This window comes from Alosa pseudoharengus, unplaced genomic scaffold (genome assembly GCF_046254945.1).
Source record: "Alosa pseudoharengus isolate Yale_2024_CS ecotype anadromous, Long Island Sound unplaced genomic scaffold, YU_APseudo_1.1 YU_APseudo_1.1_scf_7, whole genome shotgun sequence".
NCBI lineage: Eukaryota > Metazoa > Chordata > Actinopteri > Clupeiformes > Clupeidae > Alosa > Alosa pseudoharengus.
The window spans coordinates 33,753,733-33,774,890 of record NW_027468859.1 but is presented as its reverse complement, the minus strand read 5'-3'; the positions used below and the strand labels follow the sequence as shown (position 1 = coordinate 33,774,890).

Below are 21,158 nucleotides of genomic sequence, written 5' to 3'. Positions count from 1 at the left end.
TTCTGGTTAACACGAGCTAACAAACCATCCGCACATGGCATGAATGGAGGTATGTCTGCACACTGTGGTCGAGTCTAATCTAAACACTGCCTTGCACTGGCTCTCAAAACACGTTATGACATTTTGCTGTGCCTACATAACATAACATATCTTTGTTTGTGTGTGTGTGTGTGTGTGTGTGTGTGTGGGGGGGGGGCATAGCATTCAGAATATGTGGGCCACTGGGGTCCAGTTTCTGCTTTCTAGAGAACTTCACGTTGTTTGACCTACCATAAACCAAAGCTATTTCTCAACGCAAAAGGAAAACTTAGGTCCAATACAACAGGGGTAAGGAGATAATGGTTCCAAGGGCCAAACCTAGCTCCCCACAAGTTTGTGCAGAGAGCAACAGTGCTTGAAATGTTACTACAGTATGCTTACATCAATGCTTCTAAGCATTCTACAATAAATGGGGAAAATCCTTTTAACAACACAATAAAGGCCTAACGTTAAAATAAACGGTGCTGCAAATTACCTAATCGAGGGCTGTTGTCTTCACTACTGCAAAAGGAAGCTCTTTGATACTATACTATAAGTATTCCCTATACCAAGAGTGAAGGAACTTTCAATGAGTCCTAGGGTGTTAGATTATCAATGCCTCATGGGGCTGAACTTGAGAGCTGAGGATAACTACTACGACTATGCTTCAACTACAAAAAAGAAGGCCTTCGGAATAAAGGAGTTAGTGAAATCATAATGTTTTTCAGATGTTTTTTTTTGTCAGTGCATCAAAGTTAGGCCAGTGAGTCGCTTGCCGAGTTGCGCAGAGAACAAGAGAACTGTGCTTGTGAATGTGATTAGCTGAAAATTCCGTTTTTGGGCTCAGCTTCGAAGCAGCAGCTGTGTCCATTCTGCTCAGCTTCGGAGAGCCGCGCGTGTTTCGCTTCAAAGCGCTGTTGGACGAGGGCCTGTGAGTGTGCCGTGTTGAAAGATGTTTGAAAAGATGTGAGACACAGTAGCTCGGCCCTTGCGAAATGATAGGGTGTTAAGCTAGTCCTGTCCAATCATCACAGAAGGTTCAGTTTTTATTGTCCACCTTCTTGTATGTTTATAATATTAGTGTGGTTTGCAATTTGTCTTCAATTCCATAATTGTTTAACTGTGTGTAAACTCAATAATTGTTAGGCAAACATGGCCGTCTCTGTGGAAACCACTACAACTGTTATTGAGAACAAACTTGGCCTGTTTATTGCCTGGAACCTCATGAAACGATACGGATCAGGAGGATACAAAGGCCATGATACAATATGTAATTCTATGTTAGTTCTGAATAATGACCAATGTCCTGAAGGGAATTCCCTCTAAAAGCTGTTTTTAAGTTGTGCTTAAAGGGATGATCCGGAGTTAAAACAACCTGGGGTCTATTTATGGATGATAATAAGTTTAAACTTTAGTTTTGGAGATAAATTATATTAATCGGAGGAGCTTTGAGCTGTTTGAATTAGCAACAAAATGGTTTAACCTGTAGCAGCAGGCATGGAGCCACGTCAAGATAAATTGCTATTTTCAAACCACTGACCAAAATAGCCTTTCACTCACTTCGGTGGTAGTGTGGTGGATAGGGTTTCTACAGACCAACCGTAGTATTGTAAACTTTGAAAGTGTACAGAGAGGTTTCTGGACTGGACTGTTTCTGAAGGCAGCGCATTGCCTTACTTTGTGCTCCAGTAGTGCCAAATCAGTGGGCGTGTTTGACTTCTTCCAGCGTTGTGCAGATTTGGTTGAATGTGATGCATGTTTGTATCGTAAGATTCAGCCAGATCTGCGCAGTGCTGCAAGAAGTTGATCGCGTTCACAGCGATCTAAGCCCAAAACACCTCCGATTAACATCAAAACATCAAAAAAACAAACGTTTCTGCGCCTGTGTGTGAACTTATCCAGTCCAGAGGCAGACTTTGTTTACCAACTTCTATGGACTGGCCATGTCATTTGCATGTCCAATACACGTCTCCCTAAACAGACCCTGTACTCTCAGCTGAGGGAAGGTCAATGACCCCCAGGTGGACAAAAGAAATAATTAAAGGACAATATCAAAAGCAGTCTAAATTCAACATCACATCAACAGGGTTCCCACTAGGGCTGTAACGATACACCAACCTCACGATTCGGTTTGTATCACGATTTTTGACCCACGGTTCGATACGAATCTCGATTTTTTTTTTTGGGGGGGGGGGGGGGCTAGACATTTTATTAAATAACATTTTAATAGCCTCCCTTAGAACACCAGAGGATTACAATATAGCCTAATATATGTATTATTTTATATCCTGATATAAAAATATTTTTCTGAATGACTGATATTTATGACAGCACACTTTATGCAGATTAGCCTATAGCCTAGGCCTACTATTTTTTACCTCTTTTATTCAGCTGTCTGGTTGAAGCCTGGAAATATTGTAAACAAAGTAGCATATAGCTTAGCCTATCATAGTCTACTGATTGGACTGTTCAGTTTCCCCATGTGTGTTTAAGTTTCAAGGTAATACTTGTTCTCCTTGGGACAGGCCCTTTTGGGAAACGTTGGTATTGAGATGATCAGTCAACTTCAATGCTACTTCAATGCAAGAGTTTTAAACAAATATGTGCAGCATGCTAATGATGCTAAGCGGATTTAATAGTAATTTAGCTAGTCGTCTATGCGTCCTTGCTTTCACGATTGTGAATGTTTTATTTAAGTCGCGCGTGTTCATTGAGCAGGAGAGGGAGGGAGAGTGAGAGGGAGGGAGCGCGAGAGAGAGCGGGGCAAGGAGAGGGGGTTTACTTCTATACTGTTTGGTAAAGTTGCACACATAGTCTACAATGAAAGCAAGGAGAGGTATGAAATTATTATTTATTTATTTATTTGTTTTTGGACAACGTAGGCTACCTATAAGTAAAGCGGGAGTTGTGGGTTGCTTTTGCGGCCGCATAAGCTGCAAAGCACTGCGTGAAACACTAGAAAGGGTGTGTCGCGATTCTGCCTTTTCACACCGCGACACAGTATCGTGGATATGAATGTCGCGATTTCGGTTTCGAATCGTAAATCGTTACAGCCCTAGTTCCCACTCCAAGTAAAATTCCATTTTCCCTGACTTTCCCTGATAAAAAAAAATAATTCTATATAATGAAGGGTACAATATACCGACTAAAGATTCCAGAACATGTCGTGCAGCATTCAAGAATCTTTAATTTTTAGAGCAAGAGATAAATAAATGGACATTGAATTTGTGGCTAACCACAACTACTCAAGCAAGCAGTAACGCTAATAACCAGATATATACCAATTCTGAGTGGAAATATATTTGTATTAATGAATTTGGCAAGTAAATTTTAAACTTCTACAAAACAATTCCCTGATATTCCATGACTTTGCCCCAAAAATGATAAAATTCCCTGACTTCCCATGTCTGGAATAGCCTTTCCAAAATTCCATGATATTCCAGAAATTCCATGACTCGTGGGAACCCTGCAACAAGCAACTGGGAGCTCATTGCATTAGACAGGCACCGGAAAGAGCTGCACATCACCAAATGGAAGTCTACCATGTCGCTGAGACAAAGTCACAGCACCGCAGGGAAAGAAGGAGAAAAAGGCTCCACCACCACCACCTCCTCTTTCCCCTGCCCACACTGCACCAGAATATGAATACAAACACACACACACACACCAGCGATGATTGTGTGTGTGTGTGTGTGTGTGTGTGTGTGTGTTTGGGGGGCAGTAAGTATACACATGTGTGTTTGTGTGTGTGTATTGGGGGTAGTGAGTATATACATGTGTTTGTGTGTGTGTGTGTGTGTGTGTGTGTGTATATGGGGGGCAGTTAGTATACACACATATGTATACCTGTCTGGCACTGTGGTCAGTTTCTATGCCGTGCTTCCGCAGGCAGGCGATGCCTCGGGTGTCAGGAGAGCTGCCCTCATTCCAGTTTGAGGTCGCACCGCTGTCTATGCACCACTGCAGGAGACACACAGAGCAAAGGGGGAAAGCTAACGCTAGATGACGAGGCTACTTCCACGAACCTACCTGGCGTGCGACGTGCCGCATGGGCACTCCGTGCCTCTTCATGCAGGCCAGGCCGCGGTGATCCGGGGGGTTCCCGATCTCATAGGTGGAGGTGGCGGCGCTGTCCATCCTCCACTATGCGTGCGGGTGGAGGTGCACACACGCAAAACACACACACACACACATATATATATGCACATAACACAAGCATCAAGCAAGGAGCAGGTACTCAAACAATAGGGCAAGTGTTCCAAGCAATCCAAACAGCATTGCATACTACAGGGTCATTCCACGTCAATTCAACCAGGGCCCTTAGGTCTCAAAAAAATCCATTGATCTTACATTCATTTTACAGTGTGTTTCCTGGGTAATATAGGTACACCTGGTAATTTTTTCAGATTTTTTTGAGACCTAAGTGCGTGGGCCCTGGTTGAATTGACGTGGAATGACCCTACAACTTTAAAATGACAAGCACTGTTTGATCAACTGAAGAATTACTAGGCTATACTTTTGCACTGATGATTTTCTTGAAATTGTAGCAACATCTGTTCTTGTGAAACCCTTGAAATCACATAGAAATGTTTAGGCTTAAAGGAGAAATCCGGCGAGTTTTCACATAGATCTCTGATTCTTCAGGTCACCGTGTACTGTTGTATGAAAAAACAATGGAAACAATCGGTTTTACCTAGCTCAAGTTGCTACAGCCAGCAGCTAACAGAGCCAGGCAGGTACAGCGCTACACTCTAGGGGCATGTCCAGGCAGGTACAGCGCTACACTCTAGGGGCATGTCTGTGAGCTCCCAGTGTTTCCCATACACTGACTTATTTGTGGCGGCCCACCACAATATCAACACTGACCACCACACGATGACTTTCTATGTTGTACTCCTTAAATTGGATGAAATCCTTCCATTGTAGTGCTATGTTGCTATGTGTACCTTTGCACAGCCTCTCCTCGTGTCTCTGTCCCGCAACAAACCTGCATGCACGTTTAAAGAAAACATTAACAATCCTGCAAGGATTGTTGTTGAAATAGAAGACGACTGGCTAAATCGTGACTTAACCACGTTGCGCAAATTTGTTCAAAACTGTGAACATCCCCCCGTCATCTACCACCACAAATAGAATTCAATTCTGTGGGAAGCACTGTTACTTTTACTTACTTTTTTTTTTTTTTTATGTACCAACAGTAGTCGTGACCTCGACAAATGGAGATCTATGTGAAAACTCGCCAGATTTCTGATTGGTTCAGAGTGTGCTCTGGCTTGCCATTATCAAATGTATGCAAACAATGACAAACAACGACATCGCTGCAGTTCAGAAACACCAAATGTTAGTGATAGTGTTAGGGTTATTTTAAAAAGATACATTCACAGGCCAAACTGGTTTAGCACAGTGAATAACAATTATATTGACACATCACAACAGTTTCTGTAAAAAAAAAAAAAAAAACATTCCTCACACAGTTTCCTTGATGTACTGAAACCACAAATGCAGCTACACTGGTTTAACAGAATTTTGATGTGGGAATTACTGACTACTTGTCTCATCCAAGTGTCTCACTTCCTCCTAGTCAGGCCATGCAAATATGAAGGTATATTTGGTGCAAAAGTGGCGAGCACATTTAACTGCAGATTTTGCATGTGCACACTAAAGTCATAAATGTGTAACAGTAAAGTCAGTGTTTCCCCTACAATGTATTCATCAGCGGCGCAGTGCCGCTCCTGGAATTCAAGCGCCACTGCAAAAAAAGTTGCCTAATTTAAAAAAAAAAAAAAAAAAAAAAAAAACACGCAAGTGAACTTCAGGAACAGCTGCCGTTCGTTCAGGTTTGATGTCAACAAATAATAGTAGGCTAACGTTGAAGGCGCAGTCAGGGATTCCACAGGAGATCACGCTTGTTTGTGTTTATGTTTATTAGCAGACGCAATTTTGTGCAAAAAAACGTAGCCTATGTTAACCAAGGAACCAAATTAAACACGCCAGCGAGATAGCTCGCCCAAGTAGCCTATTCCCAGATAAATTCCACGCATTGTTTCAATTTTGTTTGTGACACAGGCAATGCTTTCAAGCCCTGTGTTGCTAACATACCTAGGCTGTGAAACTAAGGAATAGCTAGCCTATTGGTGGGTTTAATTGAATTTCAGTAATAGGATACGCAACCATTTACATCTGGAGATATTTGTAATTCCTGTAGAGCTCACCAAAATTATAGAAATGATACAAGACACTTATCTCCTATAATCCAAGATAGAATTTCCTCGAGTTTTTGAGCATTTATTTTACCAAATGACATGGAAAACATAATTCATTTCATCCACATATTCTTATGCACCATGCACAACAACGCTACTAAGTTAGCTTAAAACCGTGAGAATCAAGCAAGCCTCTCGGGCCGTCACGGCATTAAAGTGACAGGCACTCAATTCGACTTGCACAGCACCAATACAGAGTAATGACATGAAAGAGAAGTCTATATAGTTTATACAGTGCTATCCCAAAGTTAAGACACCCATGCTGAAATTGACTAAAGGGAGGAATAAAAAAACATGTTTTGCCTTTTGTCTTAATTAAAAAAAAAATAGGACATAAATTATTTTTTAATGTATCATGTATCATAAATAAATAAATAAATGTTATTATATAAATAAATGTCTTAACTTATGCACAGCACTGTATATTCTAAATAGTAATAGTTTGTACAGTGGCCTACAGTGTACAGTTGTACAGTGGCTAATTACTAATAATGTAAATGAAAAAGGTGAAAGAAAAACATGAATAATCCTGTTCAAGTACTGCAATAATCATGCTTTGTAAATGCTTGTGTTGATAGTTATGTCATAATTTGTAACTCAATCTGTCCATTTCTTTCACAACATCCACCAGAAGTCACCATTTAAGGAGTATTTTTTCAATGTTTTCTTTTTTTTTTGTGGGGGGGGGGGGGGGGGGGCTTCCTACGATCAACAGCACCGCTGCTGGAAAAAAATCTAGGGGAAACACTGAAAGTTGTACATATTTTTGGGCTACAATAGGGGCTACGGGTTCACAAATCCTTGTTACAGGTACACAAATCCTATCCTGTGAGTCACAACTTTGTCTGGATCCTGGAGTCTCAATCCAGGATCCAGATCCGGCTGCCTTGTTTTCTTGATCGATTCGCTCGACGTGCACACATACAAATCTTTTTGCCCCAATTATATCACCTAGCGAGGTGCAAAAGTATCCGTCACTCGTAGAAGCAGATTCGAGCTCTTGTATCAATTGACTTGTAGTCGTGCAAGAAAATCAAAGCGATCTGTAGAATTTTATTAATGAGAAATAATTTCACAGATGCACAACTTCGGATGCATTAGTTCACATTTGGGTTTACAAATGCACAAATGTTGTGCATGTTCTCAGATTATGAAATACGGATGTGCAAATGTGTTTCGCACCAACTGCGCTGCAATGATTGGAGCAAAAGTGTCGAGTGCATGACTCTTGAAAGTTGTGACTCACAGGATAGGATTTGTGTACCTGTAACAAGGATTTGTGAACCCGTAGCCCCTATTTTGTGTTAGCAAGATATAAAAAAAATATGTACAACTTCACATTTGGGTTTATAAATGCACAAATGTTGTGCATGTTCTCAGATTATGAAACACGGATGTGCAAATGTGTTTCACACCAACTGCGCTGCAACGATTGGAGCAAAAGTGTCGAGTGCATGACTCTTGAAAGTTGTGACTCACAGGATAGGATTTGTGTACCTGTAACAAGGATTTGTGAACCCGTAGCCCCTATTTTGTGTTTACAAGATATAAAAAAAAATATGTACAACTTCAACTTTACTGTTACACATTTATGACTTTAGTGTGTGCATGCAAAATCTGCAGTTAAATGTGCTCGCCACTTTTGTGTTGTGGTGACTTAAAAAAAAAACCCTAATATAATTCCAAATCCTAACAGTTGTCAAATCATACAATTCATCAAAATTGGGTGAACATGTTTGGCCTCTTCTTATCTTATCACGATATTAATGATATAGTTGTTGACATGTTTACATATGCATTGCACGGTGTGTAGCTCACATATAGAACAAGAATAAGCAGGACTGAATGCGTTCAGGAGTTAAGTGGAGTGGGTGAGAAAGAAGACTCATGGTCATGATCAAGTTATACCAGAGGCTTTCTAATGAGGAGAGACAGCACTTAAAGAATCCTCCATAGAAATGCATTGGGTTAGTTCATAACACCAATATGGCAGTAGTCTTTACTATACACATATCCCGCACCTTGCGATATGCCTCCCCATTCACTTATAATAACTAAAAATAAACGCCCGATAATTGCCCAAAATCCATTGCAAGATAGCCGCCGGCGCCGAGTGGGGGGGACTTGCCTAAAAGGACTGGTTATACTTTCATGTGCTTGCACAGCTCTCAACGGTGGTGATGAATAGTAGGCTGCTACTTTCTTGTCGTCATCATCAAAAAGACCATGAAGTCATTTTTAGTCTATCACGCCCATCCCTAACTGAAACCCTTCACAGACGTCCAGGAGGACTTAACCACAGTGACTGTTTAGCCCGATGTCTGAGAAGAGTCGTGGGACTGTCGGCCCAGTTTCATACGTCCTTTCTGAGGCGTGAATAGCTGTAGAAATTACGCAAACCTTTATGGCATGCTCTATCAACTGAGGGATGGTTTCTGATAAGCTAAGAGACATCTGGTCTTATGGAGGAGGAGGAGGACTAACTTACATCATTAGCCACTCCTTTGTCAGTGGCCTGCTTTCTGAAGACGGCCTCTGCGATGGGGGACCTGCAGATGTTCCCTGGAGAGGTGATGAAGTAAGGTATGCAGGAAGCAAAAGGGAAAGAAAGGAGTCAGACGCCACAGAGGTCTACACCCGAGCAACCAGAAATGTATTTCAACAGAAACCAGTTTCGGCAGTGCTACAAACCACAGGCATGTGGCAATGGAAATCTGTGATGGAATGACTGTTCAGAACTCAATGACTTTACCACTGCTTTAACAAAGCAACAAACTGCAACAGCTGACATACAGAGGGTCTTCACTGTATTTCAGACATCCCAAGTCTCCCGGAAGTTCCGGGAGTCTCCCGCATATTAACAGCGGCTCCCTGACGCCCGCAAATTAGATAAAATCTCCCGGAATCTAGAGCGAGCGATCAAGAGCGCGCACGCGAGACCTAGACTTCAAATCGCGAGTGCATCTGAGTGAATAGAGCGCACACGACAGGGGAGAGAGAGAGGGGTGGTGCGTGTGCCTAAGCGCATCCAAGACATCGAGCATCCTAATTTGGCCTGTTTTGCTAAATCAACCAATCAGTTTTCAGTGTAGGCGGGCTTTTTATCTCTTTTCTCCCGAACTTAATCAGTTCAGTGTATCTAGGAACAGGAGCGTCATGGAGTCAGTGCCCCCCAAAAAAGGAAAATGTAAGACCCATTTCAAAGTAAAAAATAATGATAGGCCTAGTCTTGCACGCTGCACTGTTTGTAACAGTGACTTTAGCGTTGCCCATGGCAGGTTAAATGATTGCAAAAGACATGTTGAGGTGAGTTTAACTAGTGCCAATTCATGTGCATATTATTCTATATTCAGGCCTATACATGGCTAATTGCCAAGGCTACACTGTACATGAAAAGACAAAAAAAAAAGACCAAACTACCAAAATGTATTTTCACAATTTATATCTTCTTTATTTGGTGTACTGACTAGACATTGAACAAACATATTAATCTGTATTTCAATATCTAAATAGGCTAAAGTTTTTTTTTTTTTTTTGAGGGGGGGGGCTTCGTGATACCTCCCTGAAATGACTTTTTGCAGGTTGGGATGTCTGGTATTTTGTCAGTCACGTACAGTTGGTAGTCCAATTGCATTTCCCTGAAGATAAGTAGGCTAGGCCAGTGGTTTTCAAAGTGGGGGCCGGGGCCCCATAGAGTTCCAAAAGAGCAAAGGTCAGACACCATGTACATAGCAGTTGCAACCAAAGGCAGTACTACCAAGTAAGCCAAAACATATAAATATGCCTCACTGCAACTTGAACTGATATTAAAACTCATTAGCGTTCCCACACACACGTATTCATAAATAACCAAATCACAGCGCAAAAGTACCAGAGGTAGACTACTGCTGGGACTTCGGCTAGCCTACTGTCAACTGCGTTTTATACGTCATCTCAACTGACATAATCGTCTCTCTCCTTACTAAACATTTTTAAAATAAAGACACTTGCAAGATACACATGTCGACAATGGTACAGGGAACAACATTACTATTTAATTGAATAATGAGAAAACAACGACATATACTGACATACATGACGTTCTCACTAGCTAACCGGCGAATTAGCTCAAGTGCGTGGCATACCCAGAATGTTTTGGACACAGCAAGTAACTTGTCTAGTCAGCCTTACGACTATCCAGTGCATAGACTAGATTATATAAATAATACCTATTTTCTCACTAGTACTACAAAGAAATGACAACCAACGCTAATTGTTCTGAGTATAAAAATGTGATGCTTCCACAACTTCACATAACTACCAGGGACCAAGCTTGTCAGGGCTAGCATCAGTCACGGATTCCATGAACAACAACGCGCCCACAGCCCAGGTTTACAGATGGTGTTCATCTTTTGCATATATTGAACAATAGTGTTATGTAGTGATGTGCCCAATGAAGCGAGGCTTCGGAGCTTGTGTCGAGCAGAAAGGGGCGTGCCAGATGAAGCCCCGGTTCGAGGCTTGTGTCGTTTCCATAAAAATCACGTGACTGATGACAAACGAGGCCTCGGTTTGTGAGTGTGACGTCTGAAGCTTCGTTTGGGACACACACCCACGTGCCTGCTTCGGAATCTGATTCAAAGGCTTTGAATTGCGCGAACCAGGGCACCCGCTCTAGTGTCGGAATGAGTTGTGTTGTATTGCAAGAGCCAGGCGAAATTTGTGGGTAGCCCTGATTTATATAGGATGCTTTCTCTGTTTGTGAATTTACGTTCTTTTCTTTCCGGAAAATGTCCATAATCCATAATATCATGCACATATAGAAATAAAGAAGAAATAGCCTAGGCCTAGCCTAAAGCTTTGCCATTTAGAACAATGACATTAAAACGTGTCTGCGTTGCAATCTTGTCTCAACTTCAATCATGTCATTTAAAAGCAATACAGGCTAATAATTTCTATGTAGGCCTAACAATAATGGCTGACATAATATTTTCCTTTTATTGAAAGTTTGATTCATGAAACGTCAAACTATGTCAGGCCATGTAGGGTTTGGTTTAATTAGGCGCCTGGTCGTTTCCTTTTCACTCTCGTCCATAGCGTGTTGAGGTTGATAATACTTCGTCCTGGTTCAGAAGCTAAGTAGTGTCAACTGCGGTCGTTAAGTGGATGGGAGACCGATTGGATCGATCATTGACTGGGATAACATGATTTCACGCCTCCACGGAAACACCAATCTTCACGTGATAACGAGTGACGGGATTATGTTGCCTAATCGTATTTTATTGTATTGAATTGACACAAACAGAAATGCACATTTCTTGCAACACTTTTAATGTAATGAATGAGAACATTTCGAAGCTTTGGCATTGTGTTGAACGTTGTAGGCATTCTTTTCACTAGTCCGTGACTGCGGGGATTTATGCAACCAGATGTCGCTGTGTTTTCCTTATCTTCCATGTTTCGAAGCTTCGACACATTACTCGGCACATTAGGGAAATGTGCCGAGTAGCGCTCGAGGCTTCATTTACCCATCACTAGTGTTATGCAATGCAATATATACATGTGCTTAAGCACATATAATACTACTTATAAATACATTCTTACCCAAACACACGAACAGGACAGATTTCGAAGTGGCCATGTTGCTTGTTAAGGTCCTTCAATAGCTGTCTATTACTATGCCTGATAGCAATGATGAACTTTTCATTAACTAAGGGACCGTTCGTTATTTATAAACGGGGTCACCGGAGGAAAATAGGGGAGGGTCATGTCTTTTTATTCTTTGTTGAGGGGAGGGTCACCTAACTTTTTTTTGTCTAGGAGGAAGGGTCACCCATCTTTTGTATAAATGAAAACAGCAAAAAATCAAAGTGGCTTGTTTGATTGTTGATTTCTGTCGCCATATAACGTTCTCTTTCGTTCCATAGTCAACATTGAACAATGAAAATGAGGGAGATTTCCCGGGTTTCTCACGCAAAATACGGAAAATGTCAACATTCGTCCCCATTAACGTTGGAAGGGTTGGAGCAACAAAGTAGCCTACTTTATTCACGCCTTACCGCCTATATCCATTTGGTCAACTTTATCCAGCCCTAAAAAAAAGCTAAATTTAACTTTCGTTTACTTGTAGTTTACCGTGTAGCCTAACTTTAAACAGTGTCCATGCTTAACACAAAGCATAGCCTACTTGTGCTTCATTCATCCACACATCCAGCTAACGTTTTGACAAGCATTTCTACCAATTGACCTTGTTCCTGCCCATCTCTAGCTTTGCTGTCTCCATCCTTTCTGTTTTTGTTTGCAAAAAAATATATAGTATTTATTGGTAACCAGCAACAAGTGCAATTTGTTAATCGCTGTCATTCTCTCTCCTGCCAACAAAAATGTGTTAGGCCTACGTTCCAAGTAGCAGTGCGTAATTCTGCTTCATAAAGTTGAACAACATTTGGTCATATAAATAGCCAGTTTATGGTCTACAGTGTAGTTGGTAAGTTATGGTAGGCCAACTTGGAGTGAATATACAGGGGGAATTCTTTGTCTAGCTGAGTAGCCTGGCAGGTGCGCACGTAGGCATAGCCTACGGCCGAACACCGCAAGCGCTAATGAATCTTGCTCTCACGACAACCACGTCGTTTACTTAAATAGGCCTGGGTTAACATAACTCTGAGTTCGCATTCAAGCAAGCAAAACGATGATTTGAATACATCTGTTTCACTGGAAGGGCAAGGGGTAACAACAGGACAACACAGAGACAGGCCAGAATGCAGGACTAATGTTACGAGTATTACAGTATGGGATATTCTACGGGAAAATATTAAAACGGCAAGACAGCAGGGAAACGTTAAAATGATAAACCCGGAAAAAGTTGGCATGTTAGGTATTTTTCGGTCCCTGTGATTATTTGTGAAATTGTGCAAACGGCCTTTTCAAGTCATTTGAGAAGGAAGGAGTGTAGCAAACTCCCAAATTGACGCTCGTCTGAGAAATTGAGTTTTGGATAATGTTCAGCTTCGGCAGCTTTACAATGACTGAGGAAGCCTAGAGACGAGTCCATAGCAACAAGTTCATGTGTTGAATTTGTTATTACCAGAGACTTTCTAATGTAGAGACACAGCACTCAAAAAATCCTCCATAGAAATGCATGGGGCTAGTTTGTCACGCCAATATGGCCGTTGTCTACACATATCCCACCCCTTCCTCGGCAAAACGTCGACATGTGAATACATTGAGCCAATCATGTGGTGTGATGTGAATACATTGAGCCAATCATATGGTGTGTTGTGAAGACATCGTGCCAATCATGTGTTGTGATCTCGCCGCTGGAGCAAGATTGGTGTCGTGAAGCCTCGCACACGCGCAGTTCGACCCAAAGACTGTGCCCGATGAGTGCCCATAAAACGTTGGTATGGCCGCCGAGTGGAGGGACTTGTCTAAAAGGACTTTGTTATTACCCAGTGTGCTTTGTTGAATGGTCTCAATGCTTTATTGTTTTATTTCATGTGAATACTTACGAGTAACTTTTCAAGTAGGCTAATGCAGTTGCAGGAAGTGTGCATTTAGTTTCCATGCTTATTGTGTTTCCACAACAATGTTAGGGAGTAAATCTACTGAAATGGCCACCATCTTGGTGAAGTGTGATGTGTAAGATCAGAAAGCAGAGGTTGATTTTAGGACGATAGCATGTTGATGAGTTATCATAACACGTAAGAGCGTGGGCGGAAGAAATCGACAATTAGCCGGGGAGGGTCATGTTATGTTTGAAAATGCTGCTGGAGGGTCGATGAAAATTATATTGCAGGCAGGGGAGGGTCATGCAACTTTTGATTGAAGCACTCAAAATCCCTCCGGTGATCCCGTTTATAAATAACAAACGGTCCCTAAAATATATTTCATTTTGATCAATGAATAGAAAAACAAGTAAAAAAAAATCCAAAAACATTTTTAGACATATAGAAATAACCTCTTTTAATTAGCCTATTTTATCCATGTGAGCAGAAGCAGAAGAAAGACAGACCAATCCATGTGTTACATTTCTTAGATTCGACTCACTGACTGATTCCTTGTGTGCTTACTTCTGGTAGCCTAGGCCTATTCCTTTTTTGTGGGTTTCTAATTTTAGGGAAACTTTGCTCCTGAAAGAAGAAAATCTTCTTAAAGTCTTGACCGAAGCTTGCTACAGAGGTCATGGGAAATAGCAATAAAAGGCAAGAATGTGTGTTTCAGACCAAGACGTTTAGGCTATTCAGCCCTGTCAGATTGTTTATGAAACCAGATTGGAGTTAAGGGTGTTTGTCCTGCACAGCAAGATTAGGCTGATAAGCTTAATAGGCCTACATGTTATCCACCAAACATCACATTGCTGAGCCAAATAAGTTAAGCAGGTGTGGGCTTGGTTAGTACTTGGCTGGGACACCTTGGAAAACTAACTAGCTGAAAGTGGTGTTGGTGGCTGGTCAGTAGGTGGCACTCTTCCCTCTGGTCAAAAAATCAATCCCAATGCCCCAGTGCCGTGACGGGGACACTACTGCAAGAGATGCTGTCCTTTGGATGAGACAATAAACCGAGGTCCTGCCTCACTGTGGTAATTAAATATCCCATGGCACTTATTGCAGAGTAGGAGGTTCCCTTGTGTCCTGGCTCACTCAATCTGGCCCCCTAATCATCACCCAGTGTAATGGGCTCAATCACTCTTTCACTCTCCACCTCAAGATGGTGTGTGGTGAGTTTTCTGGCGCATAATGGCTGGTCAGGTGGGTGCTACATTAGTGGTGGTTAGTGAGGTCCCCCTTACTGTGAAGCGCTTTGAGCAGAGACTTTCTAATGAGGAGACACAGTGACAGCACTCAAAAAATCCTCCATAGAAATGCATGGGGTTAGTTTGTAATGTCAATATGGCAGTTGTCTACACATATCCCAGCCCTTCCGCGGCAAAACATCGACATATGAATACATTGAGCCAATCATGTGGTGTGTTGTGAAGACATTGTGCCAATCATGCGTTGTGATCTCGCCGCTGGAGCAAGGTTGGTGTGGTGAAGCCTTGCGCTCATGCATTTCTGCCGAAATAGATGCCCGATAAGTGCCAAAAAGCATTGCAATATGGCCGCAGAGTGGAGGGACTTGCCTAAAAGGACTTTGCTTTGAGTGTCTAAAAGCGCTATATAAAATGTCACATGTTGTTGTGCAGATACTCCTAGATGCTGCACAAAGGATTAAGTCATGGATTGGTGAGTAGTTCAGTACTTCTTTCCATGAGAATAAATCCCATCTGACTTTTATTTGAGGACTTCTATTAGAGTCTTATGAATAACAAGACACCGGACACTTACAGCGCTGTAACCAGAGACAAAAAATAAAGGATATCCAGTGTCTTGTGAATAACAAGACACCGGACGCTTACAGCGCTGTAACTAGAGACAAAAAATATAGATAGATAGATTTAGATATCTAAACTTAAATCCTGGAAAGACCAACATATATCTCTCTTATGATAAAGAGGTTCGATTTCAGATGCTGGAGGATTTTTTGTCCCTCCTGTCTGACTTTTGGCCAGTCGCATAATACGAGGTCATTGAAATGCAGAGAAGGGTGTCTGTGTGCATGAGTACACATGTTTGGAGTCGGCTTCTATCAGCGTGTGTCACATCTGGATTTCTCATTGTGAGGGAGATGGGAGAGAGGTGCCAAAGGTCTGTTTCTGCTTTGACTTTAAACATGCGGCTCTTTTTATTCCATTTGTTTGATATGATTTTTTTTCGCGCTCTGTCACATAAACATGAAATAATAAATAAATATAAACCTCAAAACAATCTTGAATGGATTTTTTGGTTCAGGATCTGTGACAGTGGAAAAGTGTGGCATCACTCTTTCCTTTGATATTAACCAGCACCGATTAGTCTCATGGTCTGGCCGGTCAAATAGAGGAAGTTAAACTATTCTCTCCTCCAGAGGGAAAGATGGGAAACCTGGGGGCAGTCGAGGGGAGGTGAAGAAAGGAAAACTGAGAGTTCATGGGAATACTCCGACTCCAACATAATATGTGCAGTCCAACTCCTGTAGGTCTGAGCACAATTCTTAAGAACTACACATAGCACAGAACATTTACATTTAATCACACACAGTTATCTATCACATAAGTTAAACTATTCTCTCCTTCAGAGGGAAAGATGAAGAACCTGGAAGGTCTGAGCACACGCAGCGCTCTCACATAATATAATACAGAAGCAAGGAAATGCACATAAAAATTGTGACTCTGACCTGAAAGAGCAATCATTTGCGACAAACAGATGGTTTTGGTGTTGCATGGCAAGTCTTATATACTGTACATGGATTAAGTTTATAGTCCCAGACTACTTTGTCTCCATTGAAATTCTCTTTTATTCCAGGACTAGGTTTGATTCGTGTGGGAAACGTGCCTGGAGGGCTCTAACTGACAACATGAGCGCTGTATCCAACCTCTAAGGATGATGAACCTCTTATCAAGGGTGCGATGCTGAGGGAGGCTGAGTCAGACTCAAAGAGCAAAGCTGTTCCGCTTGGGGCACCCAAATGGCCAGCAGCGGCCCTGCGTGAGGAACAAAAGATGGAAGCAAGATGTTAGAACTGTGAAGCTGGAAACCGCGCACAACATAGCTCAGAGCCAAAGAGGAAAAGCTAGTGGTTGTGATCGTGGAACTGGACTATGAATGGTTCTTTCAGCCCCCCCCCCCCCCAACATAAATATGTTCGGAGTCAAATATTCACCATACATTTGCATCAAATAAAATCAAGAGTGACTTTCCAGATACGCCCAGCACTCGAAGATCTGGTGCAATGAAACAGCCAGTGTGCCTGCTCCCTCTCTTTGTCTCAGATTCCTTATGCTTCCTAGAATTCTGACAGTCCTTTCACATTTAAACGTTGCTAATTAATTCGATTTGGTGTGTAGATTGTATGGATTGGCAACCCTAAATCTCCAGTCACATCCTTGTCCTCTGTTTTATTTTGAGCTGTTCTCACACAGCTACAGGATTTATGGTTTTGAAGTCATATTCTTGACTTTCAAGTCATATTCTCGACTTTCCAGACTTTCAATGAGAACTTGTTGATAATAAATATAACGTATAATTCAATATATTTAATAACTATGTGAAATATAGCCGCCCACAGTTCAGAGAGATCTTTGGCAGAGAGGAGGCTTGCTGTTCTACATGTATGACAGGGGATTAACAGTGCTTACAGGAGCTTACGACATAACTTTACTCACACCTCATCTGAACTCTCTCACACACACACACACACACACAAACACACACACACACACACACACACACACACACACACACACACACACACACACACACACTCACACACACACAAACATACACACACACACATAGAGAGAGAGAGAGAGCGAGAGACAGAGAGAGAGAGACATACATACATGCACATGTGCAAACGTAACTAGAGCAGCAGATGTAACAGCTCTCCTGAAAGGATGAAGAATGTGAGTTTTAAACCCACAGAGCTGCTGATATCACTCCTCAGGGACCAACCAATCCATTAAAACTCTCTCCTCAGCTCCATAAGCCCTTATGAATCACGTAGCCTACATGTACATGCACACAAACACTGCATTTTGTGAGATCACACACACATATCAGCCAGTCAAAATTCCTAGTCTAATTTACCCAAATACCTGTGCTGAAGACCTCTGAAGTTCACCTACAAAAAGGACCCAAAGCTCTTATATGGGCAAAGATGGTACTTTTGGGTCCTTTTTGCAGGAAAACTTCAGAGGTCTATTATTCCATGGGCTGATACTGCCTCGTGACCTGACTCTGAGGTGAGATGGTAGACATTAAAAAAGAAGAATAAGGACATCAGACTCATGGGTATAGTGCCAGGGATGGATTACTGCATGGGCCTACCGGGCCCAGGCCCAGGGGCCCATGGGGTCAGGGGGCCCTGAAGCCCAAGCTTTTGCATGGAATCATTGCCTCAATATCAACAAATCAGGATGTAGGCTATGAATCTGATTGAATTTAGTATTGGCCATCCCCAAAATGCACCAGAATACAGGAAATCACATCAACAAATTAAAACATTTCTGGGGGAGGACTCCCAAACCCCCCCCCCCTCCCACATATGCGACAATTACTGGGGGGCCCTTAATACATCTGGGCCCAGGGGCCCGAAAGTTCATCGCCCATGTATAGTGCCACCACAAGTGTCTCCTCTCCACCGAACTCGAATGGGTGGTGATGTCTGAGTCATTGGGCAACAAACATAAAAAGCATGTATCCACTCTATGTCAATTATTGTAATATATCCATCGGGGAAACTAGCTAAGAAGCACTGATGTGCATACCGGCCTATCCAGCACTAACATTTTGTCTACTGCCCTCTACTGGTGAGTAATGGATGTGTAAATGCACAAAAGTGCATACATGCACTATACTCACACATGCACAGGACAGTAAGTACATTTACTTGATTACTGTACTTAAGTATGATTTTTGAGTATCTGTACTTGAGTATTCATATTTTTGGAAACTTGTGACTTTCACTCCACTACATTTAAAGGACAAATACTGTACTTTTGACCTTTATTTGAAATATGAGCATGAAGTAATCGTTACTTTTAACCACATTTGAGTCTTTGAATGCAATAATGTGATTGACCATCTTGAGGTTCATTTTTTTCAATAGTCCAATTTGAACTTGGCTGAGGTAATGATGGTGACAATAGATTCTTCATCAGAACATCCTTCATGTAGCCTGGGAGAACTACACGAACCTTGTAATTTAAACTTGAAAAGTGGTCTGATGTTAACCAGGTTATCCTCCATGATCATTGTTTAATTGGAATAAAATTTGGCAATCACCTGACATTCACCACATACAGTAGATAGTTCTTTAGCGTACATCATTAAACGATAAATAATCTACTCAAAATTGAGTTATCTGGTTTTGTTTTCGGCAGTTAAGATGTTTTAAGATTTGTGAATAGAGAATGACTAATGATTTAAATTATATTATTGCATCCATTTGTACAGTTGCAAGGTTATGAAAATAGGTCAAATGTTTTTGTTGGATGTAAGTCCTATGAGTGACCAAATGATGCATATCCTATTATTGTAATGACCAAATAAACATTACATTACAATACATGAATACATAAATTACAAAATACTTGTACTTCTGAATATTTCAGTATTTTTAAAAACAAGTACTTCTGTACTTCAAGTAAAAATCTGACTTAGCAACTGTCACTTGTATTGGAGTAATATTTGACAAGGTGTATCTACTTTCACTTAAGTAAAGGAATTGTGTACTTCGTCCACCTCGGCAAATGCATGCACACATGCTTTGGGCTGGCCAAATTCTTTACATAGCAACGTGAAGGCGTGGTGGTCAGTGGTCTAGGGCTATTACTGGATGAGGAGCCTCCTTTCTGGAAGGACTTTTAGTAAAGTTGGAGAGTGACATGCCTTTATATGTGCAGACTCCTTACCACAAAGCCAATGTCTGTGATCACTGTATTAATGACAAATGAGGAGCATTGTCAATGTCCATGTCAATGTCAATTTATTTATAAAGCGCATTTACAGACGGCTTAGCCGCACCAAAGTGCTTCACAATAAAGTGCAATAAATAAAAACAGGAAGACACAAAACAAAAACAAAAAAGGCTACAGTTAAAATAAATTAAGAAATGCAGAAAAAAGAACATTTAAAACTAAACACTGGGGCATAAAGGGAGACACTAGCCAAAGGCAAGTGAAAAGAGGTGGGTCTTTAAAAGGGACTTAAAAACATTTAGAGACTGAGCTGAACGGATGTGGAGGGGGAGGCAGTTCCAGAGTCTAGGTGCTGCCACTGAAAAGGCTCTGTCCCCCCTAGTTTTCAGCCTGGCCCTGGGTCCTTCCAGCCGCAGTTGGTCTGCTGACCATAGTGCTCTGGAAGGGGAATGGTGGTGGAGAAGATCAGACAGGTAGGTGGGGGCCAGACCATGGAGAGATTTGTATACAGTCAAGAGGAGTTTGAAATTGATGCGGTAGTGGATGGGGAGCCAGTGGAGTGAAGCCAGAACTGGGGTGATATGTTCACGTTTTTTAGTGCAGGTGAGGAGTCGGGCGGCTGAGTTCTGAACCATCTGCAGGCGGCGGAGCTGGGATTGATCAATGCCAGTAGAGAGCATTACAGTAGTCCAGTTGTGATGTGATGAAGGCATGGATGACTCTCTCAAGATCGCTCTAGGGCAGGTAGGCTTTGGTCTTAGCTAGGGTTCTGAGGTTCATTCATTCATTGGTTTTCATCCCATTTTTTAAAACTTGCCCATCTGATGAGAAATGTACGCTGCACTGTATAGGCTACACTACAGACGTAAAGGAAATACACACTAAACATACATCTCTTTAAACAGTCACATATAGGATGCAGTCTGTATACACACAAAGCGTGGGCCTGGAGAGTGTTTTTGCTTCCACTCTGTTACTCATCTTCAGTTTTAGCATCCCTGTTTAGCATCCACATTTAAAAAAAAAGCTTATATCATTATCTCATGCAGGCTTCAGGGGAGCATAAATGGAAGGGTCGAGGTTCAAAGGATCAGAGAGATTCGGTCAGGATCACAACCTCCACATCCTGAATGGTCCGAATGGTTGATGTTTGGTGTTCACTATGAGATGCCTCAGCCGGTCCTGTCAGAGTGAATGGAGGAGCCGCAGCCTGACGCCTGAGTGAGAGGTCAGGGGGGACTCGTGGGGGATTGTGTGAGTTCTGCTGGCAGCGACAGAGACTGGATTGGACCGGTCTGATAGTGCTAACATCCATCATCTTCTCTCTTTCTCTGGACCCGGGAGGCCTATGAGGATGGCTTGATTCATGGTTCCCACCATAGAGCAACACTAACCAG

At 41.9% G+C, this 21,158-nt stretch overlaps 1 protein-coding gene across 2 annotated transcripts in view; it reads right to left on the bottom strand.

Moving 5' to 3' along the window:
- The window catches only part of acp1 (acid phosphatase 1), a 28,979-nt gene extending 17,036 nt beyond the window's left edge, over nt 1–11,943 (bottom strand). Inside the window, exons 1-3 of one of the 2 annotated variants that reach the window (XM_076272541.1) lie at nt 11,865–11,943; nt 8,770–8,843; nt 4,048–4,161 (exon numbers count right to left, since the gene is read on the bottom strand). In XM_076272541.1, the coding sequence (XP_076128656.1) occupies nt 4,048–4,161; nt 8,770–8,843; nt 11,865–11,901 (225 nt within the window). In that variant the 5' untranslated portion in view covers nt 11,902–11,943. Of the gene's footprint in view, nt 1–3,864; nt 3,979–4,047; nt 4,162–8,769; nt 8,844–11,864 lie in introns of both variants that reach the window. The other variant, XM_076272540.1, reaches the window with a different exon arrangement.
- Nucleotides 11,944–21,158: the final 9,215 nt, after the last annotated feature.